The sequence below is a fragment of the Astyanax mexicanus genome, chromosome 11 (assembly GCF_023375975.1).
Source record: "Astyanax mexicanus isolate ESR-SI-001 chromosome 11, AstMex3_surface, whole genome shotgun sequence".
NCBI lineage: Eukaryota > Metazoa > Chordata > Actinopteri > Characiformes > Acestrorhamphidae > Astyanax > Astyanax mexicanus.
This window is the reverse complement of record NC_064418.1, coordinates 6417595-6445335: the sequence shown is the minus strand read 5'-3', so window position 1 is coordinate 6445335 and position 27741 is coordinate 6417595. Positions and strand designations below refer to the sequence as shown.

At 37.5% G+C, this 27741-nt stretch overlaps 1 protein-coding gene across 3 annotated transcripts; it reads left to right on the top strand.

Moving 5' to 3' along the window:
* Positions 1 to 27406, top strand: appb (amyloid beta (A4) precursor protein b). 3 transcript variants are annotated; one of them, XM_007227876.4, is made up of 17 exons: positions 2 to 240; positions 10199 to 10366; positions 10605 to 10734; positions 12704 to 12816; positions 13559 to 13746; positions 15329 to 15594; positions 16919 to 17089; positions 20448 to 20581; positions 21393 to 21467; positions 21743 to 21901; positions 22075 to 22203; positions 22317 to 22416; positions 23332 to 23535; positions 23823 to 23876; positions 24350 to 24438; positions 24740 to 24886; positions 24984 to 27406. In XM_007227876.4, the coding sequence occupies exons 1-17, from the start codon at positions 181 to 183 to the stop codon at positions 25083 to 25085; spliced, it is 2289 nt and encodes a 762-aa protein (XP_007227938.2). In that variant the 5' UTR covers positions 2 to 180; the 3' UTR covers positions 25086 to 27406. The 3 variants fall into 3 exon arrangements, with proteins under 3 accessions (XP_007227939.2, XP_007227938.2, XP_007227940.2); XM_007227877.4 differs by lacking the exon at positions 21393 to 21467 and having other exon boundaries at positions 1 to 240; XM_007227878.4 differs by lacking the exon at positions 16919 to 17089 and having other exon boundaries at positions 4 to 240.
* Positions 27407 to 27741: the final 335 nt, after the last annotated feature.

Here is a 27741-nt window from a genome sequence, read left to right as displayed (position 1 = left end):
TCCTCACGGCTGGTCAGGTGACTGGTGCTGGGGCAGCTGGACGGCCAGCTTCATCTATCTCCTCGCACATTCTCATAAAGCTGTTCCAGCAGCACCGCAGGGAGCGCGGAGACCGTCAGCAGCGAGTCTGATCCGGCCTGACTCAGTGCAGAGTGCGCAGTCTCGGTCCAGGAGTCCAGGATGGGCGAGCGGGCGGCGATTCTGCTCTTTTTAGTGGCGACCTCGGCGCTTGCTGTCGAGGTAAGAGATTGTAAGAAGACTGTAACGTAATGGAGAGAAGCTCTCCTCCCTCCTCCTGTCGTTTTTTTATCTCCTCCTTTCTCCTGGGAGGAGATCCAACAGCAGATCATCGGGCCTGAGTGGAGAAGGACCAGATATACCATTGCGTTTCTGCCCACTGTTGTTGTGTTGTGTTATTCACAGCAGCCTGTGCAGTTGGTTGTTGCTGTTGCCTGTTGTGTAACGATGATCATGACGGGCCGTGATTTAATTTCCACATATAGCTGGTCGGCTGTGGAGAAATCTAGGCTAGCTTAACTAACTAACGTTAGATGATGGTGATGATGGTGATAATGATGGGTGTGGGCAGAGATGCTGCTTTGCCATTTTCCTGCAAATAAATAGATTGATATTTATATTTAGCTGCATAAACAGATATTTAACCTAACGTTATATGTATATCAGCTAAGATGTGTGGAAGATAAAGGCTTTCCTGGTCGTTTGGCCCATTTTTGATGTATATTTTGTACAGTAAGCCATTTTTCCCTGGAGGAGCAGCTCAGCCGTCAGAGCCTCCAGCCGTTCAGTCAGTGTGAAAGCCAGTGGGGAAAGTGCTGATGTGCCGTTTCTCGCTGATTGCGGAGAGATGGCGCTGATTATCTGGAAAGAGAGGACAACGGCTAACGTTACGTTAACACACACATATACATACACACAGCACACACACACTCAATGGGCCGTGTTGAGTGTAGGTAGTGTATGTTCACGGCGGCGACGAGAAAAGCTAAAAAAAAAAACGTCTTGTTTTTGTGAAAAACCCCCAAAATGACCCTTTCTTCTTTAGCAGCAACTGCAGCTGCAGGACTAACCTGATGTAGCTGGTTAGCTAAACTATTGTTGTCATAAACCGTGAGGATGTTATGGGATGTGGGAGCTGTGTGTGTATATATATGTGTGTGTGTGTGTGTGTGTGTGTGTGTGTATTGGATGGGTTGTGTGTATGGAAGAGGAGAAGATGCTGCCTGACAGAAGCAAGATGGCGGCGGCGGCAGCAGCAGCGGAGCTGCGGTTGCGTTTCGTTTAACATTACCATTAGCTAACATTAATCCAACGGGAGAGGAGCCTGCTGCTCACACACACTTACACACAAACACTCACTCTCTCTCTCTCTCACACACACACACACACACACACACACAGCTGGATTAATATTGAGAATAAATTGTGAATTATGAAATTTACCCCCAATGGTGAGATACAGTCGTGTCCGGATTTAGGGCTGTTTTTTTCTGAGGGATGCTCAGATCATGTATGTAGGCTGTGCCCTCAAGGACGCAAAGCTAACACACACATATACACTACAGTATACAACAAACATATACACAAAATATAAAACACAAACACGTACAGTATACGTCATACAAACTACAACATATACAGTGTACATCTCATATACATATGATACAACACATACATACGGTATACATCATACATAAACAGCCACGCACATACAGACATACAATATATACAGTATGCAGCACGCATATACAACACATACTTACGGTATACATCATACATATACAGCCACACACATACAGGCGTACAGTGTACATCATACATATACAGCACATACAGTATACATCATACATGCACACACGTTATCATACATATACAACGAACATTCAGACATACAATGTACATCATACATACACAGCACACATACAGTATACAATATACATCATACATTATAAATCATACAAAATAAAACACACAAACATTTTACGACATACATATACAACACATACACATACAGTATACATCATGTACACACATACTGTATACATCATACAAAATGCAACACACACACAGTATATATCGAGCATATACAACAAATACACATTTACTAAACAGCATACATATACACATGAACACACATATAGTATACATAAAAAAGCATGCACATTTACAAAACACAGCTTACACATACACACAGTTTATTGTTATATTTAACGTAATGTAACACATAAACCATCTTATAAATGTGTAATAAGGTTTACCCTTAAGGAGCATTACATTACATGTGGAATTAAGTTCCTCCAAAAGCCTTTATTGTACATTTTTTAAATGTACGTAACGTAGTTTATCCTAACTGTGAGGAATGATTCAATAGTGTTAAACCTGGAAGAGTTTGTTCTGTCACTATTTTTACTGCTTCTGACCTTAGAATACAAGCAAAATATATTTTTCAGAGCGATACCAAAATAAGAATAAAGCTGTCACAGTGAGTGTATCCCTCAAACAAGAGTTAAACAGTCTCTGTTTAACTGTAAATAGATCTTTAGATGTGCACATGGTTTATGAAAGTGAAGCTGGAGCCAATCAGGACCTTCTGCTTTTCTGACTCCTTAGCAAGCCTTAATCTGTGACAGAATTTGATTCTGTGTAATGGCTTAATGGATTATGAATACAGCTTCAGTGTAATTAAAATCAGATATACATTTGAACTTTATAAAAATATCTCAAATACTGAACATGATTAAATGTATGGCAAACAAATGTGCATGAAATATGTTGTGTTACCATATGTTGGCGTAACATATTGTATGTTAAATTTTTCTAGAAGCTACAAAAGTCATCAGAAAAGAATTTAGCTTTATATGTGGGAAAACTTAATTAAATAGAAGTTAATTAAATAGCAGTTAAAACTGGTTTGTTTAGTGTATCTAAAATTTATGACAGTCATTCACTTCATTTTGTCTCAGTCCCATTGGTCTAGATGCAATGTTGGATTTTAGTTCTGTAGCGTATTTTTATTAACCAAGTTCTAACCTGGGTTTAAATTAGCTTGTGGGTTTTAAGTGTGTCTTCTAGAGCAGTCTGCCACAAAGCTCTGCTTTTATGTGATTTTCCCACAAAGCCGTGTAGTATACATTCATTAGCAATGTATGCCCACTGTTGGATCATTATAGCTTAAATAAAACACCAGTGACTTGCCACATGAGTACATTATTTAACTGTTGTGGGTCTTTGTGTGTAAAGTGAGTATTTTACAATGGTGATTTAACATGCTTTAGTCTACAAACTGCTCAGTAATTACTAACTAAGAAAACAAATTAAAACATATGCAGTGTAAGAATAAAGCATCAGATCTTATACAACACAAACTATAGAGTGTCTTCTAAGAAGAAAATAATGATTCATTCAGTGTTTGGTCTGTTTAGGTTATACTAATAAATGATTTTGTTACAGTGTTACCAGTAAGAATCATACACATTTGATTTTGTTCTTGAATCTGATTGAGGGACAAAAATATATAAGAACATTGCTATTTAAAATAGGTTGAGGTCAGAAAATGATTGAATATGGAGGTTTTTCTTTCTGAAATTATTATTGAAGACCAAAATAAGAATAGACTGCAAAGAAAAAACATAATACGTCAGAAACGAACTAAATACCTAGATGAATGGTCAGAGAATGGCAAAAGTGTGCATTGTTGTGTGGTGTTTAGAGATGCATTGCAATGATGCCACAGTCATCCGTGACAGGGAGGCCCAGAGAGCACAATTGGCCTTGGTTCTCTCTTGTATCACTCAGCGTGATGCTGCGCTGTTTGTTAGCTAATCTAACAATGCTGGTGTTTATTGTTCTTATCCAAGCGTGTTTATCTGTTTAATGAAGTTATCTTTGTGGCAGTTCACAAAGATGCATCTGACTGGCTTAGTACAGTGATTCTTATTTAATTTTTGCACTTTTAATTAAATGTGCAGTTGGGTCAGTGTTCTTTAAGTACTGATGATATCCTTGAGATGCTTATTTTAAATACAATATGAAAATGTGTTAAAATCTGATTAAATATTGATATATTGTCTAGCTCTAGGATCACTGTGTGTCAAAGAATGGAATGGAAAATAAAGAGTATTAAGAAAATATAATGTACCTGAGATAGATTTGTCATAAAACATGAGTGCAGATAGTGGTTTCCTTTTGTATCAAGCAAATGTTAAGATTAAATGTATGGTTTAGTTAGCCTTAATAGCCTACTACACAGGTGCACGTTGCGATGACGATGCTGAAACAATATATTGTGCCTCCCTAGTAGACGTAATAACAGCGTTTTGTTTGCGTCAGCCTGGCGACAAGGGACACCTTCTTCTGTTGCCAGGCTCTTTGTTACTTAGCGTTTGTAGAGAAAGCTGTGATACTTCAGCACAGCTCTACAGGCAGTATCTTGCTGGGCTGTTGATTTCTCTGTGATTTGTGTTGTGCTCTGTGTTGCTCCACGGGCCCGAGGCATGCACCAGACAGGCAACAGCAGCACTTCCTTTGTTTATTACCCAGAACAAAAAGGTGGAAAAACAACAGTCTCTAATCCCTTTGTTGAATTGAACAGTGTGTCTGTGTGTAGGGGAGGTGGGGGGAGGTGGTGAGCGGCTGCTGGAGCAGTAGGGAGAATCTATTGTGACCGTTAGGGTCAAGGCTAGGCCATGGAAGCACAAGACTAAAAGGTCATCATCTCTTACTCTACCAGTTCTGTGGAGTATACAGCTCTGGAAAAAATTAAGACACCACTTCAGTTTCTAAATCAGTTTCTCTGATTTTGCTATTTATAGGTTTATGTTTGAGTAATAATGAGCGTTGTTGTTTTATTCTATAAACTACAGACAACATTTCTCCCAAATTCCAAATAAAATATAAAAATTTAGAGCATTTATTTGCAGAAAATGAGAAATGGCTGAAATAACAACGAAGATGCAGAGCTTTCAGAACTCAAATAATACAAAGAAAACAAGTTCATATTCATAAAGTTTTAAGAGTCCTAAAATCAATATGTGCAGGAATAACCCTGGTTTTTAATCACAGTTTTCATGCATCTTGGCATCTTCTTCTCCACCAGTCTTACACACTGCTTTATAACTTTATACCACTCCTGGTGAAAAAAATCATGCAGTTCAGCTTGATTTGATGGCTTGTGTAAAGTCAAAGAAACTCATCATTTTTATTTTTTTCCAGAGCTGTATATATAAGATTACTCACAACAATCAGACCACTGATAGAAAGTGAAGTAAATAACATTGAATATCTTGTTAAAGTGGCTCTCGTTTAGGACTGTCAGGGGCTAATACATATTAGTCAGCAGTTGAACAGTCAGTTCTTGATGCTAATGTGTTGGGAGATGGAAAAATGGGCAAGTATAAGGATCTGTGCCTCTTTGACAGGGGAAAGATTGTGATAGATATACGACAGAGTCAGAACATCTCCCAAATATCAGGCAGTTCTTGTGGTATTTCCAGTTTTCAGTGTTTAGCACCAACAGCAGGATCATTGGTGCTGAAGTCTTAAGCAAAAGCTAGTCTAGCTCGGTCACAATGACTATTTTATAGGTTATTTATTGTTTCAGAATTAATTGCATACTTTATAATATGGTAGTCAATTTCTGACAGTGTTTTTGAATTATGTATTAATAGCATGGATAGCTGAAAACGTTGATGCTGACTTTGTCTTATGCAGCATGTGCCTCAGCACTTACAAAATTATGTTATGCAGGTGGTATTAATGTTTTGGCTGGTCGGAGTATGACAGTCAACTTACTGTGCTTGCATATTAGTTAATTTTTCTGGCTCCTCTAGAATGTTCTCTCTGGAATAAACCAAATTTAGCATGAAGCTTTAGGCGTTGTTCTCATACGCTGCTTTTGTTTTTTCTACTTCTCCTCCTCTCCTCCCTTCTTTTGCGTCTCCATAGACTTGACTTCTTTTTTAGCTGCATTGTCTGCTTCTCACTCTGAATTTGGAGTACAGATTTAGACTGTGCTGACTTATTTATATGCTGAGTTCTGGGCCCGCATTCATGTTCTATTCATTCAGGGTTTTTTCCCACATTTTTGGCTTGGTTTCATCAAAAAATGCAGTTTTAAAAATGCATCCACAAATTTTAGTATGTTACGCCCTGCTTGCTATGCAGTTACAGGGTGGTATAATGTTTTTTAAAACGGCAATTAAATCCCACTTGGACCTTTGTACTTTGTTTTGGGTCATTAGTTTACTTTAGTTACGGTCATTTCCAGACTGTACTTGTTTTTTCCTTTCTTCAACAGAGGCATTATATATAATGGGATACCCAATAAACAAAAAAAAACATATGGACATGGTATCTTAATTTTAACAATGTTGAAAGATGATGGGGGAGGATGCATGTAACTAAACAAATAAAACTGAATAAATGTATTTTTAAAAAGCTTAAATGTAAATTAAATATGTGAGAAATATAATAATAGAAATGAGGACATTTGGACGTGTGTTTAAGACTATTGCAGATTTTTTTAAGAAACTTTTGGTCTGTCCTTGGACTAAAAAAAGCATAGACGATCTGACCTAGTCATATTTGGTGCTGTTTTAAATGTTCTACTATATATTTTTCCTGGACAGAGGAATAGCTAATTTTGTAGTTGCTGTAAGATCTATTTAAATGCATTTCCAGACTCATGCATCCACAACCTTCTTTTTTGTGAAGGCCTCAGAGAGCTCTGTGGTTCCATAAAAACACAACTCGCTTCAACAACCAAGAGCAAACCAAACTAAATGTTTGAGGTCAGACAAAAGCCTCGGGTCAAAGGAAAATTGTAATTTGCTCTGTGCTGGCTCAGTCGCTATGTGTGAAAGGATGCGATCTAAGAGCAATGTCCTCCCTATCCATATATAGCAGGTTTAATATATGTCACAACGTCAGCAACTGTGTGTTTTTGCTGCAAATCAGTGCTTAAACAACTTAACACTCGTTTCTTTCGTATATCCATTTTGAAAGAAAATATATGAAATCATGGCATGGCATCATTCCTTGCTTATGTTTTTAGTACAACAGAGCGTGATTTTTGGAGAGCAGACAGACTTGTTGTGCGTTCCTGCTGGTGAAAGATCTTGCATTTCTAACTAATCAGTCGAGTAGAGTGCAAACCACTACCACTATTTTCTCATACCAGGTTGTGTGGAATGAAAAGTACAGTAATTTGATGATTTTGAAAGTTGTGTATTGTGAACCTGCCAAGACAGGCTCCTCCAGAATCCTTGCTAATGGTTTTCTCCACCTAATACTAATTTTAGACATCTTTATTAATAAATGTGGGACATACATATTTTGTAATCAGAATATTTGTGAATTACATTTTACTAGTTATTATTTTGTCTGTTTTATTTGTTGTGCTCCCACCAATTTTCATAATGAATCATTTATCAAAATAAAGATTAAATGTATATAAAAATATACTACAGTATATTACAGTTACATTACATTATATTTTATTACAGTTCCTTATTTTTGAATTAACACCAATGATTACAATAAGGGTAGTTTACCATTGGGATTTTTGCCATTTTTACCATATACAGAAAAAGTATTTTGGTGTTTGGGTAAAAAAGTATGAAAAACTAATAATGAATACAGGAAAATCATTTATTTTAATCATATTGGTGTTTGTTGGTATGTTTGCTGTTTTTCTTTAATGTTTGGTGCTCAGTAAATATTCATGAATTTTGTAAAATTAAAAAATAATAATAATGAATACCTTTTGGGGAAAAAGGTTTGGGTTTGGGCCAAAAATTAAATTTTGGTGCATCCATATTTAAAACTGTTTTTTGTCCTTTTCACTGTCAGCTCATCTTGTTTGGTAAAATTTTAAACTGTTAAAGCTTGTTTCATATTAATGTTCGTGTCCAGTTCTACTAAAGCCTTTGTTCTGTCAGTAAATCAAACCTTTTACTCATCTCTTTAACTCCCTTTCTCCCTATCTGCACCCTTTCTCTCTGTTTTCCTTTTTTAATATTCTTTTCTGCATTCCCTTTGCATTTTCAGGAGATTAGGGCTGCAAAAAGCTTTTCAAACACATCTAAAAAGGACTGTAATGTTTTACATTATAGATTATGTAACTAGATTTTCAACCCTACAGTCAGATTACAGTTTGTGTTCAGGGATCTTGCAGAGAGTCAGAGTATTGGTTTGAAGTCGGCCATTACTGCTCCACTGTTTAATTTTAGTTTGATAAAGAATACATTCTTTACTGTAAGCGTGTTTTGCACAGTTAAGCTGAAGCAGACCCTGAATTTGATATCTGATATGAATTGGTCTTGATGGTATGTTTTCACAGCTGTAGAGATGATCTCTTGATCTATTATTGTTTACTCACATACACTGGAGCCACAGAAAGGAAGCATACGTAATTTAGTTAAATGAGTGATCAGCTGAAGAAATAGTGGATTAAGGTGTCAGAAATATGGATTATCTTTCCCTTGCAATTCCAAGTATTCTCAGTATGTTCAGCTTTTTATCTGTACTTTATCCAAATGAAGTTATATTAGCAAAACCAAAAGATATTAGAAATGTGCTGTTAGATTGATATATGTGTGTAATAAACTCCCTGTATGGATTATATTTTAAGAATGCACAGAATATTTGGCAACCAAAAATAGTGAAAGAATAAGAAGAAAGACAAGCGTTTTTATTTAAGTCAAATTTTAAATTCATGATAAGAATTGCAGACTTTTATTTAAAAACAAGATACAATATATAGACTGTTTATTTTATTCAGTGGTGGAAATAAAAATTAAAAAACACAAATTTAAATAAATACATTTTTTAAGAGGAGAATATAATTTTTGGTCAGTTTTCTAGCAATATATTTTTCAGTTTTGCACCTATGTAAAAAGCATTTTATATAAAATAAACAATATAATAAATATTCAGCCTTAGAACTGGCTATTTACTAAATGCATTCAATGCACCATTAGTAATATGTGTTACCAGCTTGTAATAACAACCTGTAACAAACTTTTTGCTGTATTTTGCTTTTCACTAATATCTGGCAGTTTGTTTTTTTATATTATTGTCAGTTCTTTCCTTTTGTTATCTCTGTATAATTGAGGACAGCTTCCTGTGTTTATGCTGTCTGGGTTGAAAAGTATTTAACCAGCTGGTTACTTGTCGGCTGGTCCAAAACTAGGATCATAAACAACGATGCATCTTCCAGAGAAACAATAATCCGTTTATTAAATTGAATGTATAAAAAAAAGTATTACCCACATTATTATCCCAAAATCATGTCCCAAAATCCCTCATAAGTTTAAGCTCATATGAACAGAGATCAAAGTGTTGGTCATACAACAGATCTTCTGTTCCTGAAATGATATAGCACTGCTGGCAGGGTTCACATGCCTTTGAAGATTCTGTTTGGAGGGAAGAAATGACCAAAGGATTTTTCCTGGATGTGATGCTGCAGTGATATTTTGTACTTTTGTGAGGGTACTTTGACTTGTAATGATCACAGATCCCTTTTGGTGCTATATAAAACAGGATTTTATCATATTAATTATTTTCTACGATATTCAAAAATGTTGGCACACCCCTAGTAAAATTGTTATCTATGGGGGAGGGGATTTTTTTAGAGCACCCTGCCGCTCTTTGGGTATTAACCTGGATATCTGGGACATTAAAGTAATGCCTTTAGGGTGGATGTCCGCATGTTTCAGTTTAATCGAAACTTAAGGTGCCTAGAGATTCCCATTCCTGGTCAGCTAGCTGAGGTACCTTAGTTATAGCATTAGTTTGTTAACCTAATGGCTGTCCGTCTTACTTTGTGTGAATTATAAGTCACATGTGATGTACTGTGGTTTTCTTTGTCTTCATATAGAGATTTGTTTTAATGTAGTGGTGTCAAAATGCTGCATAGTGCGTTGTGGCACGCTGAGGTCTCTAAACAATGCCTAAAGTTTGTACGAAGTTGTGATGCAGGTACACTGTCGAATTGTTCTATCTATCGCTATGTGCTACTGTGTAGCCTCTGTGCATGCACTGATCCTCAATTTTAAATGTTTCCATGTGTTTTTCTGTTAAAATATACAGTACTTCATTCATATTTCATTCAAAATATGAGAAACAACTGAGAAATATTCCTGTGAACCTCTTGTTTTCTGTTTCTGTGTGATTGTGATAGGTGCCATCAGATGATTCGGTGGGTTTGCTGGCAGAGCCTCAGGTAGCCATGTTCTGCGGGAAGCTCAACATGCACATCAGCGTCCAGAGCGGAAAGTGGGAGTCTGATCCTTCTGGAACCAAGAGCTGCATCGGAACTAAGGAGGGAATTCTGCAGTACTGCCAGGAGGTAAAAGAGACAGAGCGAGCAGAAATGATTAATGAGAGTACTGTGTGTAAAGTGCTGTGAACAAATAGAAGAAAACAGAATGTGAGGTAGAAGCCATATAACTAATATTGTCATGTTTAATCAAAAATATATTGTAGTTTATGAAATTCCAGTTAATATGTGATATTTTGTTAGAAAACCAGTAGTAATGTATTTATAAAGCATGTACACACTGGTCATCTACTTCCTGTGCCTGTAGGTTTACCCAGACCTGCAGATCACTAATGTAGTGGAAGCCAACCAGCCAGTCAGCATCCAGAACTGGTGCAAGAAAGGCCGTCGTCAGTGCCGCAGCCACGTGCACATTGTGGTGCCCTACCGCTGCCTGGGTAAGTATGTGTGTGTGCGTGTGCATCTTTAGACTAGGGCTGTCCATCTGCATGATGCTCTTGTCAGAGCACCCTGCCGCTCTTTGGGTATTAACCTGGATATCTGGGACATTAAAGTAATGCCTTTAGGATGGATGGCCGCGTGTGCTTTTATTGTTGGCGTGTACCATCTGTCCGCTGCCTGGGAGACCGAAGCGCGTGTGACGCAATGTTCCCAGGACATAAGTGTTTTCACATATGCTGATACATGTCTTTTTCATGTTTACACTGCTTTTATGGGATTATGCTGAATACAGAACATTAAGGGTTTAATGATGCATACATTTTCCATTTGAGTGCAATTGATGAATCCGAGGTCAGGTTTTTAAAAAGGGTAATCGCAACCCCCATCCTTTATAAGCAACCAGCTTTAGAATCAACCCTGATGCATTGATCCCTATAGTGGCTTTATTGAAGTAGATTTTATTTTTCTACACTGTACACTTTTGATTATTACAAATTATTACAAACTTAAGGCCAGTTTATACTTCTGTGTCATACCTATGCTGTAGCCTATGCATCGCCGTGTTCACTACGCTCTAGCCTACGCCAAAGCTTGAAGCGCACCTCTCTGTAAATGTAACTATGCGACACAGAAAACGGCAGCTTTGATTGGTCTGTCGGGCCTTGAGTCCCCGCCCAAACATTCCCGCCTTCGCTGTTAAAACTGCAGAGCAACACAGATCCGCTCTCAGTGGACACGAGTAAGCTACGCCGTAGGTTTGACTCACAGGTATAAATAAGTTTTTACTGCAGCATTATGTTAAAATTGCTATTTCCTTGCTCCAGGGCTCCCCCTACAGTTGTGAACCTTAATTGCCATTTTGAGCTGCCACTAAATGTCACACTGTTTACATGCATTTCTGGACAAGCTGAGAGATGCAGAAAGTGAAAGAATAATGTGGACCAAGGCAGTAGAGTAATATTTTAGATTGTACCCAAATTAAAATGCCAGATTATGGACTGCGGATAACTACATGAGTAAAACAAATAAAAAATCACCTAATTTTTGAAAAGCAAAACAAAGATAAAACATCAGTTTTTATTTATGATTTAAAGCAAGGTTACATTTTACAAAGCATGACGATAAAAATATGTGTTCTGTTATTTATTAATAGTATTTTGCAGTCTTTTTTCTTTGAGCATAACTCTCTGCTCCTTTCAGCAAAAAAATGTAACTTATTTAGTGCATGAGACTAGTTAAGATGTTCTTTTGAAATAATGCAGACAAGATCTTTTTCTTATGAGTCTCTAGAATCTTCCAGACCATCGTTTGCAGCAAACAGGGTGCTTTTACATGCCTTTCTAACAACCAGCAACCTACCAGCAGTTTTTGGAAAACTTCCAGACCTCAGCCTGACCTTCACTGTTCCTGTAGAAACTGCGGTTTTCTAATTATATTTTGAACTGCAGAGATCACTACCTGAGTACGCTTTGTTTTGTAACCTTCTCCCAGTTTGTAGGCATTATTATTTATTTAGAATATTTAGAATGTTTTCTCTGTAATTTAATGCCCTTTAAAGATCCAGCTGACTAAGGCATTAATGCTTGCATTGTGATCAGAGGATCGCTGGTTTGAATCTCGGATTCTCATGCTGCTTGCCATCAGTAAAAGCCTCAGCCAGAGTCCACTATTGGTCTTGCTCTCTCAGGGGTGGATTGATGGGATTGTTTTCTCCACACATCACTTCTGATGTGATGTTGTTCAGCACAGGCATCTGTTAACTGATGTATCATAGCTTTGCAGCTAGTCTACACCCTCTTAGTTTGGAGGGCATGGCTTGTGATTGGGGAGATCGTATGAATGGGTATTGTGTAGTTTGTTTGTTTTTTACTCAGTTAACTATTCACATTAAAAGTTATGATGACCAAATGTGTCTAAACAGTTTCATATCAATGTAGGAACTAATAATGGGATTTTTTTTTTCAGTTGGGGAATTTGTGAGCGACGCCCTTCTGGTTCCTGATAAGTGCAAGTTCCTGCACCAGGAGAGGATGGATATGTGTGAGAGCCACCTGCACTGGCACACTGTGGCTAAAGAGGTCAGAGTTCAACACCCATTTCATCAATCTTTATTTCTTTACAGTTCACATACAGCTCTGGACAAAAATTAAGAGACCACTTAAGTTTCTGAATCGGTTTCTCTGATTTTGCTATTTATAGGCATATGTTTGAGTAAAATGAACATTGTTGTTTTATTCTATAAACTATAGACAACATTTCTCCCAAATTCCAAATAAAAATATTGTCATTTAGAGCATTTATTTGCAGTAAATGAGATGCAGAGCTTTCAGTCCTCAAATAATGCAAAATAAACAAGTTCATATTAATAAAGTTTTAAGAGTTCAGAAATCAATATTTGGTGGATCTTGGCATGTTCTCCTCCACCAGTCTTACACACTGCTTTTGGATAACTTTATGCCTTTACTCCAGGTGCAAAAATCTAAGCAGTTCAGCTTGGTTTGATGGCTTGTGATCATCCATCTTTCTCTTGATTATATTCCAAAGGTTTTCAATTTGGTAAAAAAATCAAAGAAACTCATCATTTTTTAGTGGTCTCTTATTTTTTTTTCAGAGCTGTATAACACAGTATTAGTAAAAAACTAGCCTACCTCCTGCATAAGTCATCAGTTGTATCACATCTGGCACATAAGTTCTTATACTGTTAGTTCTTATACTGATGACTCAGCAATTCGCCTCCTCCTCCCTCCCCTCCCTCTTCTTCATCTCTCTCTCTTCCTTTCTCTCTTTCTCTCTGCTGGTTATCTCTCTCTCTCCCTGCAGTCCTGTGGCGATCAGACCATGAATCTTCATGACTTTGGGATGCTGCTGCCGTGCGGTATTGATCGTTTCCGCGGTGTGGAGTTTGTGTGCTGCCCGGTGGAGGAGCAGAGAGACTCCGATGCTGAGGAGCAGGAGGAGGCCAACTCAGATGTGTGGTGGGGAGGTGCTGAGACTGAGTACAGTGACAGGTACGCGCATAAGCATACATGCATCAGCCATAACATTAGCACCACCGACAGGTGAAGAGAAAAACATTGATTTTCTTTATATACAGTTGCATCTGTCGAGAGGTGGGATATATTAGGTAGTTTGTGAATAGTCACTTTTTGAAATTTATCTGCCTCAGAACATGCTTATATTGTAAACCCAGACTCTATGAAAGTGTGGGTGGATGATAAAGGTGGGCATCTTTGGGTCTGACTCACTGTAAAGTTTGTACTTATTCTTGTGACTCTGCCCTATTCAAAAAGCTCTTCAGCTTCCTAGGGTGTCAAATTTTACACAATTTAAATACAATTCTAATTGTTTTTGCATTGTTTTGTTCAAATAAAGATGTGAATAAATGATGATGATGATGATGATGCACATTTGCAAAATGGAAGACCTATCCCTTTGATAAGCAGAGCACAGTGCCAACCAAAATTCTTTCAGGAAAGGGCAATCAGTGAGCTGTTGGAAGGGCCGGGGACAACAATGGTTCTTTGATGTGATCAGTAAATGCCCCATTTTACAATGTACTGGACTTTAAAGGAAGCCCAGAAGCTGCAGCACCAATGGCGTGAACATAAATGACACTATGAGCCTAGTGGACAGTTCTAAATATACAAAAGATACAGAACTGAGATCTAAATTGAAGAAAAATTGTAGCTACTCTACCATTTATTTTCTCCATTGTGACTAAGCACATTACAATATTCTCATTTAAAAAGCATTAAAACTACCCTAAATTTTTATAATACAGTAAAAATCTCGTCTAGTCTGCCAGGCCTGAAATACACTATTATTACTGTCTCCCTTCCAAAAAACAGAACAACTAGCATATTAAATATAGGAATTGTAATCTCAATTATGATTAATCAAAGAATTGTTGCGTTACATTTCAGAAAATATGCATGTTTCAATGGAAATCATTTGTATGTCCATTTAATACTTGTTTATTGTGTGCTATAAATTACTATTGTTTCAATAATAATTAAAAAAGAAGAAAAAAATACCTTGGATGCATTCTTTCTTTTTTACTGCACTGTCAAAGTATCGATCAGAACTCGGGACATCCCTATTTGGAACAGTAATATTACTGGATTTTGCACAAATATGGTCGCACAGCATTATGCAGTTCTGGTGAGAGGGCTTATGAAGCTGAGTTGCTGAAGCTGCGTTTCAGACCGGAGTAGCAATGACAAAGACGCATTTTTTTTAAGCTTTTAGTTTAATTGCTTTTTTATGAGCATTTTTATTGCTTTATGTTTTTTCTCTTGGTGATTAATAAAGTACAATAAAGTATTAGCGTTAGTGTACATAACATTTCATACATTTAAAACAAAAAAAATCAAATTCAGATGCATCCAAATTTCTAAAAACCCAACAGATTTCAACACAGCCATCAGAGCAGCAATGTTGATTGTTGAATAACATGTTCAGGTGTTGTTAGAGATGGAGGATTGAGCTAAAGATAAGGAAACAAGGTGACGAGCTTCTAAATTTACAGATTTACATAACCCTGGAGAATCTCAGTAAACGTGTGAACCCACTTTTCTTCTGCATGTCCAGACAAGCCCCTTCAGAACCTCAGGAGCAAGAGCCAGAGCCTCTCACCACAGAGGATGACGAGGACACCGATGATGATGATGATGATGACGAAGAAGAAGAGGCTTGGGATAACGATGAGGACGGTGATGGTGTGGAAGATGCTAATGAGGAGGACGATGAGGACGAAGATGCCACAAATGAGCGTGACACCAGTGAGCAAGCCTCAAATGTTGCTATGACAACAACCACTACTACAACCACTGAGTCTATAGAGGAGGTTGTGCGAGGTAAGATGATTTTTCTTTTTTTTTTATTTACACGCATACAAACACACAGGATGAGCAAATACAGAACAGGTTAGGCAGTCGTTGCTGAATGTGGGCATGTTTGATATGGATGTGATAGTTTTTGTTTTAGTCAGCTGTTTTATTTTCCACTTTGTTTACGGGTTTTATAAGATAGAGAACTATCAGCTGTGCAAATAACCCGAAACGGGTTGTTGTATTTGGGATGTGTGCATTGTGTGTGCCTGATTGTGAGCAGTAAAGATTATCCATGTGTTTGATGTGTGTGTGCGTGTTGAATTGGAGAGCCTAAGCTGGAATCTTGATCTAATGATCTTTGAAGATAATAACACAGTCTTGGATTTAGCTTCTGATTACAAAAAAAGCCTTCATTTTTATTTTCACCCTTATACAGTATATAGTATAAATAAAATAAACTGAAGTAAACACAGTAATATGAAAAAACTACACTTTTTTTCCCCTTTTTGTTTATATATTAAAAATTATACATAAGGACTTAAATTACAATAAAGAGAATGTTTTTGCAACTCAATTGCAACAATTTGAATTATGCTAAAAATGTATCATTTAGAAAAGTAGTCTGTTTAAGACAAAATACCTAAATACATTCTAAACAAAATTTCAAAAGCTTAAAAAAGTACCCGATTTAGATTGAATGTTATGTAACAGTGCTATATTGATGATATTTTGTCCAAATTTTTTAAGCTTTTATTTTCTGATTATAAGGTATTACATTTAAAAAATATATATCAGATTTTGGAAGTAAATTTATGTTTAACTGAAAGTTTTGGATTTATTTTTTCTTTTTGCTACAGCTAAGGTTTTTTTTTCTACATTTACAGGGTGTAGCTAGCATTCAGTGCTCACTGCTTTTTATCCAGCTATAACTAAAGATGGTTTATTTTGCGAGGTGTGGTTACAGAGCCACTGACAAAAATCTGCACCAATTCTGATTACTTTGAGAAATCTTCTAGTAAAGAGACTTCCAAATTATTCATAACACCTTTTAATTGAGCATCAAAATGAAAAAAAAAATAAAAATAAGATGACAGCCTTGTTTTAAGTATAGCATTTAGTAAATTAATTTCCATTTATTTTTTAATTTATTTTTAAATTTTTTCTAATTTTTAATTTCCATATTTTGCATTCTGCTAATATCTTAGTATATTGGGTTGGATAAAAACCTAGGTAAGTCGTTTCTGGACCTGCAGGGTTATGCATTCGACTGCAGCTTCTGTATGTATGTGCACATTTCCAGTGCAAGTGTGTGATTGTAAATGTGACGCCAAATGTCTCTTCTCGCCAGCCGTGTGCTGGGCCCCACCACGGAGGGGTCCGTGCCGTGCCACACTGTCCCGCTGGTACTTTGTGGCGGAGACAGGCCGCTGTGCCCCCTTCAGCTTCGGGGGTTGTGGGGGCAACCGCAATAACTTTGAGTCGGAGGAATACTGCATGGCTGTGTGCAGCAGCAGTGTGTGTAAGTCTACAGAGCCAGACCTCCTACGCCATGTAGAAAACAGAGTGCTGTCTCTATCTGTCTCTCCGCTCCTCTCTCCGTCGCTCTGCTGCACTGTCGAGCTCTCAGCAGATGGCTGGCTGCATTAGCGTGCATGGATTACAGGTCCCTGCGAGGTGGCCATTTGAAGACACTGTATCTCCACTGTAACACTCACTCCGCCTGTAATGTTGCCTAAATGATCCACTTCTCTGTGGATTGAAAAATGTGACCTATTTTAGAAAGAGTGTGTGTGTGTTTGTGTGTGTGCTTGAGTGTGTCCTAACAAAGCTTTTACACTGCTGTGTGTGATATTGGGCCTGACTGACATGAACATTTTGTAACTGATACCAATTTTCAGACAATTTTAGGTTTTACCAATTTCATGCAATCCTTTTTTGTCAAATTTAATTTACCACATGAAAATAACTATTAACATCAAGTAGAGTAGTTAAACTCCAGCTAACTTCAGCAACAGTAGTTACCATTTTAGTTAGTATTAGCTAGAGTATTTAACATTTATAACATCAGCTAGAGTACATAACATGTAGCTAACATTAGCTACAGTAGTTAACATCCAGCTGCCAGAGCAGCTTACATATAGCTAACATGATCAGAAGTAGATAAGTTAACATCCAGCTGACATTAGCTAAAATAAGCTAGAGTAGTTAACATTTGCAAACATAAACTAGAATTGCTAACATCGGCTAGAGTAGCTAACATGCAGCTAACATCAGCTAGAGTAGCTAATATGTAGCTTAAATCAGTTATAGTAGCTAACATGTAGCTAACATCAGTTAGAGTAGCTAATATGTAGCTAACAGCAGCTAAAGTAGCTAACATCAGTTAGAGTAGCTAATATGTAGCTAAATTAGCTAAAGAAGTTAACATGTAGCTAACATCAGTTAGAGTAGCTAATATGTAGCTAAAATGAGCTAAAGTGGCTAACATGTAGCTAACATCAGTTAGAGTAGCTAATATGTAGCTAAAATGAGCTAAAGTGGCTAACATGTAGCTAACATCAGTTAGAGTAGCTAATATGTAGCTAAAATGAGCTAAAGTGGCTAACATGTAGCTAACATCAGTTAGAGTAGCTAATATGTAGCTAAAATGAGCTAAAGTGGCTAACATGTAGCTAACATCAGTTAGAGTAGCTAATATGTAGCTAAAATCAGCTAGAGTAGTTAGCATGTAGCTAACATCAGCTAGAGTAGTGAACAGGCAGCTAACATCAGTTAGAAGAAACTAACATGTAGTTAAAATCAGCTAGAGTAGCTAACATGTAGCTAACATATAGCTAACATCAGCTGTTTTTCTTACATAAATGATTCCAAGATCTCAAATAAAGTAAAACAATTACTTATAACTAATTGTTTTACTTTTTGTCTTTCTCAGAAACAACATTTAAAAACACTAGTTGTCATTAGCTCTCATATAGCATCCGACAGTGTGTCTCAGTAGTGTTCAAAAGGAAGTTCAAAGTTCCTGATGTAATTTTCTTTTATAATGTTTAAACAGACACTGAGCGCTTTATCAGCAACATTTCTGCTGATGCTAATTAAATTAGTCTTCCCACCATATTGTCCAAATGATATATCAGTCTGGCCCTAATGTTTGTTAGACTGATTGAGTCTGACTAAGCTGTTTAGTAAATTGCAGTCTAGCTCGTCTTCGTTCTTCTCGTCTTGCTGTTGTCTAATTCTGTGATGTTTTTTCTGAGTTAACATAGTCCATGTCCTAACGTACTTGAGTCTGAGTGCAGTACCTGTTTATTTCTCGCTCAGTTTGCCTCTGTAGGGGGTGGAAATTGGAAGCCAGGTGTGGGCGGCTGGTCAGACCAGTCTGTGTCAGTGACCCGCAGCTCTGTGCTTTCTGCATGGTTAAGCATAAAGCTGGTCACTGTGAGAGACTGACACTGCGATGTTCCTTCAGTTGCCTCGAGCGCAGCAGCTGTCTCCTACTGTCACACTCTTCACACACAAGCTGATTCACCACAGGGCATTGTCCACTGTAGGCTTGAGAGATTTGACAATGTGATGGTTGCAGTGTCTTGACATGTGATATTATTCTTGCACTGAGACGACTATTGGCAGTCGTCAATAATATATTATATTAATATATATATATATATAATATATTCTGATGGGTTTTTATATATATATATATATATATATATATATATATATATATATATATATATATATATATATATATATATATATATAATATATTAATATATTCATGCTCCAACTAAGAATATGTAATCTTCTGTCAGTTTTAATTAAGTTTAGTTTTAATATTGCTATTGCTTCAGTTGGTTTGTTTTTCATATTCTTATTTCTGAATTTGTGCACATTTCTAGTGACAATCCGTCTGCAACCAAAACTTAATATTGCAAAATAAGGCTCGGTGTAACCAACATTTATTTGTGCATTTACACCAAGATACCAAATGTCATAGCACATGTGACTGATATGTTATATGAAAATGATTTCTGCCAGCATTGCTTTTTTTGGCAGCATCTGTCTAGAACTGTCTGTGCAAACAGTCACGATTATTACCACCCACTGTGCTGTCTACTGTTGGTGGGAATGTCACATGCATCTAGCACTAGTATGTTGAGATAAGTATATTATTATAACATTCAGTGATTTTTTTTAGGAGAATGCCAGGTCTGCTGTTCGTGAGCTGAAGCTGTAGCACAGTTGGGTCATGCAACAAGACAATGATCCAGAGGTTTACAAATTAATAACTTGAACTTTTGAAAGGTTTAAGTATCGCAATGCATGACCTGAAACTCAAAGGCCTAAATATATAATTGAGCTAAAGCAGTTTTGCAAAGAAAACATGAGCTAAAATTCCTCTTTAGAGACATAGTTAGAGACAAATGTTTGGTTGCACTGCTGCTAATCAGTGTGTTGTTAGCTATAGTGATACGATATACGCTATAGGCGTAGAAATTTTTGAATGGGTAATAAACACTGCAGGAAATAATAATAAATCATAAAAAATGTTTTTTATGTTTTCATGTTTTTAATATAATCAGTTTTGCCCAGCTCTAATCCATAGTGCCGCCCACCCCCCTTTATGTCCAATCTGCACTACCATAAGAAGTAAAAACCTAAGTCACCGCCTTACTGTCTTTCTAAAACTTTGCTTTCTTTTGCTAACAGTCATGAAGTCTGCTGCTTTATACAACATGCCTTGTGATGATTTACTAACCCAAGCCTTTTTTACCTTTTGGATTTATCCTATTATATTTGTATAAAATTTGATTGAGTCTACCCTTAATGCAGATAAAGATAGTAACACTGTCCTGCCGTCTGCCATGTCCCTTCAGTGCCCACCATGGCCCCCAGTCCTCCCGATGCTGTGGGCCGCTACCTTGAGGCACCAGGAGATGATAATGAACACGCTCACTTCCAGAAGGCCAAAGAACGTCTAGAGGCCAAACACAGGGAGAGGATGTCCGAGGTCAGCACTTTCCTTATTGCTTACATTAGATTCGAGTTAGCATGTTAATTAATTATGATACCAAGGCATTAGCAAAGCCCACCCATCTCCCATCTTTTCTCTGGTTTTAGTCTCATTAGTAAATTATGCATCAAAACATCAGAACACAGTTGTGAACCTCAGCTGACATGTTTCTTCAATAAAAATGTAAATATTAAAATTAAAATATTGTGAGAATATGAAATTGTGAACACTACTATTGTGATTTTTTTTGTAGTTACATTTATCATTACAAGTTATCTAGATTTAAAACCTGTATTTGGTTTCAAGCTGAGTGCAGCTTTCTTGTCTAATTGAGGAGTTTACAAGTCAATGGACATTAATTGGTAGAAATTGGTAGGAAATCACAAAACTGTGTTGTATAAACTAGGGGTGTGCCATATTGTATCATACGCAATAGTATAGTCAACATTTTTAAATATCATGAACAGTATTATACCCTGAATTATTAGTATTAGTAGTATCATGACATTCTTGATCATTAACTGGATCATTGTTTAGGGGTGTACCATATCTTAGCATATGCAATAATAAAAAATTATTTTCATTTTGTTGCAGTAGTGTATTCTTGAAATATTTTTTTTAAATTTAGTGTTTTGTCATATCGCCAAGAGTATCGTTATCTTAAAAATACTATAAAATATTGTGATATTATTTTAGAGCCATATCGCCCACCCCTGGTATAAACTGATTATCACCAACACAGAGATTTCTGTAATCCAAAATAACATTTCCAAAAATATATAAATTTCTTTCTCTGTGACCGTTTTAGGTAATGAGAGAATGGGAGGAGGCAGAGAGGCAGGCTAAGAGTCTTCCTCGTGCTGATAAGAAGGCTGTCATTCAGGTAACATGCCTGCAATTTTAATGTGACTTCTTATTAAATTATATATTAATGAATAATCAGTTTATTTTGCGTCTTGTTAATGGGACCACAGAGATTTTAATGGTTATAATGTAAAGGCAGTTAATCAGGACTGCGGGACAGGTTTATCTGAGGTTTAGCACTTGCACTTAATAAGAATGCAGCTGGTGCTGGCTGGTCTTGTTGATCAATAGAAAGGCATTAGGTGTTAATGAGCGCTCTGTGGCCTGTGTGCGGGTGTGCGTGTGTGAGAGCAGCATTTCCAGGAGAAAGTAGAAGCACTGGAGCAAGAGGCGGCCAGTGAGAGGCAGCAGCTGGTGGAAACTCACATGGCTCGTGTGGAGGCTCTTCTTAATGACCGCCGTCGCCTGGCTCTGGACAGCTACCTGACTGCCCTGCAGGCTGACCAGCCCCGGGTACACCCACACACACTCCCACACACACAACAAAAACACATAACAGTGTATAAAAACACCAAGAAGTTCCATGCAGTCTGTTTTGCACATTAGATAATAGCACTAATTAGCTTATTGCTTCACCCACTCGGCTGTTGTTGTCAGTAAAAGATTTTCTTTTTCCTGCCCTGCAGCCTCGCCAGGTGCTCAGCCTGTTCAAGAAGTATGTGCGTGCTGAACAGAAGGACCGGCAACACGCCCTCAAACACTTCGAGCATGTGCGCATGGTGGACCCCAAGAAAGCTGCTCAGATCCGACCTCAGGTATCCACGTAGACGAGGCTGTGTAAATCAGAAGAGGCTGATGGCTACATTTTATTATAGAATGGCTATTTGAAAATGATTTATACATTAATACAGTTTAACTCTGCCTATAGATGCTGACCCATCTGCGGGTGATTGAGGAGCGTCTGAATGAAAGTCTAGGATACCTCAACAAGGTTCCACGAGTGGCCAATGAAATCCAAGACCAAGTTGGTAAGTACCATGAGAGAGTTTGTCCCTTAGAGAGTTTCATTTTCATCCATCTTTTAACTATGTTAACTTGTATGAACAAAGTTGGTACAATCTATCCCCTTTCACATATACACATATACAGTTATTTTTAAGCAAATTCTTTATATTTTGTATTTAGGGATTTTTTACACATTCTTCCTCGCTGTCTGTCCACAGAATTGTAGTGGCAAAACCTGTTTATGCCTTTTGAGATTGTTCCATGTGGATTTTGATGTGTTTAGAATAACTAAAACAGTACACACTACTCACATAATTTTTTTCTATGCTATTAAGGTAAATACAGTGTGCATTTCACCCAGAAACATTAGAGTTTGACGTTAAGCAAAGTTTAAGGGTTAACTTTAATTAGCACACAGTGCTATATCTTTAAAGCTAAGGCTGTATCTCTGAAAACATTTTATCCTTTGAGTTTTAGAGCTGTAAAATTGACTAGCGTTCTCTGCTGCAATGCTATTAGCCAATCAGAGGCGATATGTTTGCATGTATGAATATTCATGAGCAAGAGATGAAATCCTGTCTTTCTTCAGAGATCACTAATTCAGTAAAATAAAGCAGGGCTATACAGAAACACCACAAAAAACAACTCACATGACATTCATTTATACTAGAGACCACAACTAGACATTTTAAAATGAACAAAAAAATGATGGAATGAGACCTTTAAGTGCTAATTCTTTTGTGGGCTTCAGCTATTTTAATTTTAAGAGAGCTAAGTAGCTGCTTACTTCACTTACTTAATTTACTTAAGTTGATTATTTCCATGTAACTAATAACAAAATAAAGTTTAGTGCCTTACTCCGGTATAGAACAAAAGTATATTGTACTGCATATTCTCATGCTAGGTCTTTCAATTGCTTTCTCTCTCTGTCTCACTAGCGGTGCTGATGCAGCATGTCCAGGCCGAGGCCACACAGCAGCTGTCCTCCCTCCAGACAGACATGAGAGTGAGTTACGGTAATGATGCCCTGATGCCAGACCTGCCGGACAGCACCACCTCTCTGGACGCACTGCCCCCGGAGGAGGACGGCCTGGGCTTCATCCACCCGGAAAGCTTCAATCAGGCCAACACCGACAACCACGGTAGTCATACAGCAGCCCATCCACAGTGCAGCCCAGCCATCTACATAACCACAGCAGGAGTTACAGCATCTTACATCACACCCACACAGAGAGCCAGCGAAACCACACCACACTAGCCAACCAGCCACATCAATATAATTACACACAGTCATTCTGCAGCTCCGAGTAAATCACTAAACCAGACTCAGCACTGAATTAAACAAATGAAGAAAAGTTCAGGGGTGTGTAGAAATGCTGTGTAATCTGATTGTTGTGTTTGTTTGTTTGTTTTCTCATGATGCTCTCAGTTGAACCCGTTGATGCCCGTCCAGCTCCAGATAGGGGACTGCCCACACGACCTGGTGAGGGCATGTTTTTTTTTTGTGCCTCTTTTGATTTCTTTTAATTTTAATCTTTTAATTTAATTTTAATTATTTCACATGACCATATCATTGGAATGTTTCTCTAAAGGGAGTAACTCTTACAGTTTGTTGTTGCAATGCAAAAGCCCTGTATCGCCATTTTACCTTTAGCTTGTATCAAAATATCATAATGAACAGACCAATTAATATCAAGGTTTTTGCTACATATATTTTGCTAAATATTGCTAACTGCTATAGATTTTTTACGTTATAAGTGAATGTTATGTATCACAGTTACAAAAAAACACTGCATAGGCTTTTTAATTTGAAACATGCAAGTCACTTTTTTTAAAATGAACATTAATAATAAAGAAGGTTATATGTAAAATTAACATTTTAGAGATACAGAGTTTTTGCAGAACAGTTACTATTCACTTCTGAATTACTCCTGATTAATCTGTGTGTGTTTATAGTGTCTGGCTTGAAACCTGAAGAGATGCCAGAGGTGAGGATGGACACTGAAGAGAGGCGCAGTGCTGGATATGAAGTACATCAGAAACAGGTACTGAATTCACATCTATCGGAGGAAGCATGTGCTAGTCTTCACCCTTCTGGTGTTTTGGGGCATTACTAGTGATAGGGGAAGTCCTAGTGAGTGCGTTGGGTAGTTGGCTGTGCTAAATTGGGGAGAAAATGGGAAAAAATTAGGGGGGAAAATGATAATAATGTGTATAATATAACTAAAACTAAATTTTATTCTGATAATCATTTTTTAACACTTATATTTTCAATGAATAATTTTACAATTCTCAGAGGTGGCAAATGGAGTAAGTGATGGATTAACTGATAATTTGTCTATTCAGGTGTTTTACGCTGAAGACATGGGCTCTAATAAGGGAGCTATTATTGGTCTGATGGTGGGCGGTGTCGTCATAGCGACGGTCATTGTCATCACCCTCATAATGCTGAGGAAGAAGCAGTACACTTCCATCCACCACGGAGTCATAGAGGTTTGTATTATCTTATTTTGTGTGTATTTTACAAAATTCGTAGAAATGACATTTAGAAATGTAAAGTAATCTAAAGCAATGGTCTGTTTGTGTTCAGGTCGACGCCGCAGTGACCCCAGAGGAACGCCACCTCACTAAGATGCAGCAGAACGGCTATGAGAACCCCACCTACAAGTTCTTTGAACAGATGCAGAACTAACAAGCATCTCCATCACCCCCCTGCCCCCTCATTCACCCCACTACATCAGGACAGAGAACACAAGCTCACCCCTCATCCGCACTAACGGTGAGCTCTGTTGCCATTGAGATGAGAGCGGCTTCTACCACCCGACCATTTCATCCAATCACAGATGAGTGTTCACTTTGTTTTGCACAAAAAAAAAAAAAAAAAACGAAAAATGCATCGCCGTCGCTCACCCAGCCATTTGTCCATCTGTCTGTTCTTCTGGGCACTTCTCAGTCACGTCAAGGTCCAGGCAATTCCCGGGCCAAGTTCTGTCTCTATTTCCTCTCAGTCTCTGGATCAACTCTCTTCCTTTCCACGTCATCCATGTGTCCTCTCTGCTCCATGCTTCTTTCTTCCCCTGCTCTTAATGTCTTCACCCCCCGTCTCTTCCCTCCATCATCATGTCTTTGTCCCAGGCGTACAGACGACAGCTGTGCTGGACTCAAGTCCGACAGACTCCAACCTCTAAGGATGGCTAGAAGCAGAATAATGTACTCATCATTGAGCTTTTTTTCCATTTCAGGACCAATCTGTCCTTGCAGGTCTGTTTTTCCAGAAAAATATTTTTAAAAAATTCCAAAAATACATATTATAAATATATATAAATATATATAAAAACCTTAAGGAAATAATGAAAAATGAATGTTTGTTTTTTATTTTGTGTGTAATAATGTATTGAAATAAGGCAGAAAATAGCTGTACCTATTTAGTGCATGGCAGTTACGACAGGGAGGCGTCGACCTCTCTGATGTAGAAATTCTAGCAGGATTGTACATTTTAGTGTTTTCTCGTGATCACGTAATTTTAAAGCATTAGAAGAGTTCCAAAAAATCTGTTTTGAGGCTATGTTGTCACTAAGGACATGCTTTAAATGAAGTTAGTGCTTTTTCTTTTCCTCTCTTTTAGAGTACACCACAACATGCGCACATACACACACACACTTACACACACACATGTTCACACACAAACAACACGGCTGCATGGGCCTGAGAAGCTGTATGTAATATGATAATGAAGTGTAATATAAGCCCATGTGTTTTGTTGACATTCTATGCACTCTGTATGTTGTCTTTTTCTAGGGGCCTCTACATCCTGCCCTGTTTCACTTTCATTCATTCCGTGTCGGGAGTTATTATGAGAAGGAAAACAGTGGAATTTTACTGTTTAAATATCCACCATTTTGGATTAATGATTAGGATTCCACTTCCCATTTGCTTTCCTGTGTGTCTGTGATATTCACAAACACTAAATGGGACAAAAGTTCTGCACCTTTTCTCCTCATTCCTCCAGTTATCCTTCACTCTGTTTATCTCTCCTAGTGGTAGCGATGGCAAATTCAAGATTCAAGAAAGAAAATGATCCACATCAGGATTGGGCATTTCTAATGTGAGAACCAGATTTGGATCCATGTTTAAAGAACCAGATTTGAAATAGAGATTGTGTGAATAAAGACGTGTGAACAACCTGTAATTTGTTAAAGAGCTTTTACACCATGGTTCTTCTATGGCTTAATGCAAAGCGCCATTTAAAGCTCATTTTTTTATTAAGTACTTTTATTACAAACTAATTGTTACTAATTGGTAACTACATGCAAAGCAATACAAACAGACTTAGATGTTCCAAAGTTGAAGGAGGAAAGAAAGCCAGGAACCATCAGAGGGTCTGCAGCGTTTAAGTTCTAAGCTGTCGGACTGAAGTGCTGGTAAGGATTTTACTTTCTAGATCTGAATCTGCCTTCGCTGCACACAGGCAGGCTAGAAGTGCTATAAGAGCCTTAGGGTGATAATTGCGTTGATATGAAAATCTGCCAAGCAGCTTCATATCAAAATTCTCATTAACGCACTCTTTCCCAAACCCTTGCCTTTCTTTTAACAGTGCTAAGCATGTGTTCAAAGTCATTTCACTTGTAAGAGAATGTAAGGAGAATGGTAAAGGAAGTGTAAATATTAAAGGTGGTCCACAATGAAACAATACACAAGTCCTTCAGCCGAAGCAGATGTGGCACAAACTTTGTGGAAGTTCACAGCAATGACAACACTCCACTCATTCACTCCCTCCGTTCATTGACAGGAGAGCTTATATCAGGTGTTGGTTATGCAAGAATCCTCAGAGATTAAAAAAAAGTGTCAGTGGTCAGTATGGTGCAGTAAAGAAAGAGATGGCTCCTCCAACCTTTCCCAGTCTCACCTTTCTGTGTATATTTCCTTGTATGTATCTGTCCAGTTCATTGGCTTAGACTGGGGGAAAGGCTTTCTACACTGTATTCCATTAATAAAGTTTTGAATGTACATACAGTCATGTGGTTTGTGTGTGTTTGTTTATTTGTGTTTGTTTTTTGTTTTTTTTGAAAAAGTGGGAAGTGTGCGTGCATACTGTAGCTGTCCAATGAAAAACCTATATCTTCAAAATGTTGACTTTAAGAAGAAGCGAAATTGTTCTTAATTTTGAAAGGAATTCAATGTAACATGTAATTTTAGATCACTTCTATGTCTATGGTCTGTTAGTCTAGAAATATGTATGCAGTGTACAGAACAGATGTAGGGTTTAAACAATGTTGAATATTGAAAAGCTAAAAACAGACGAAAATGAAGATACATGTTTTTCATTGGACAGCAGTGGATTTGATTCA

Bases quoted from the DNA above. Each gene is read 5' to 3' on its own strand.
- appb (XM_007227876.4), top strand. From the start codon at position 181: ATGGGCGAGCGGGCGGCGATTCTGCTCTTTTTAGTGGCGACCTCGGCG. The intron at 10,735-12,703 runs GTAAGTATGTGT...TTTTTTTTTCAG, and splicing joins GGTGCCCTACCGCTGCCTGG to TTGGGGAATTTGTGAGCGAC. The intron at 24,439-24,739 runs GTACTGAATTCA...TTGTCTATTCAG, and splicing joins ATGAAGTACATCAGAAACAG to GTGTTTTACGCTGAAGACAT.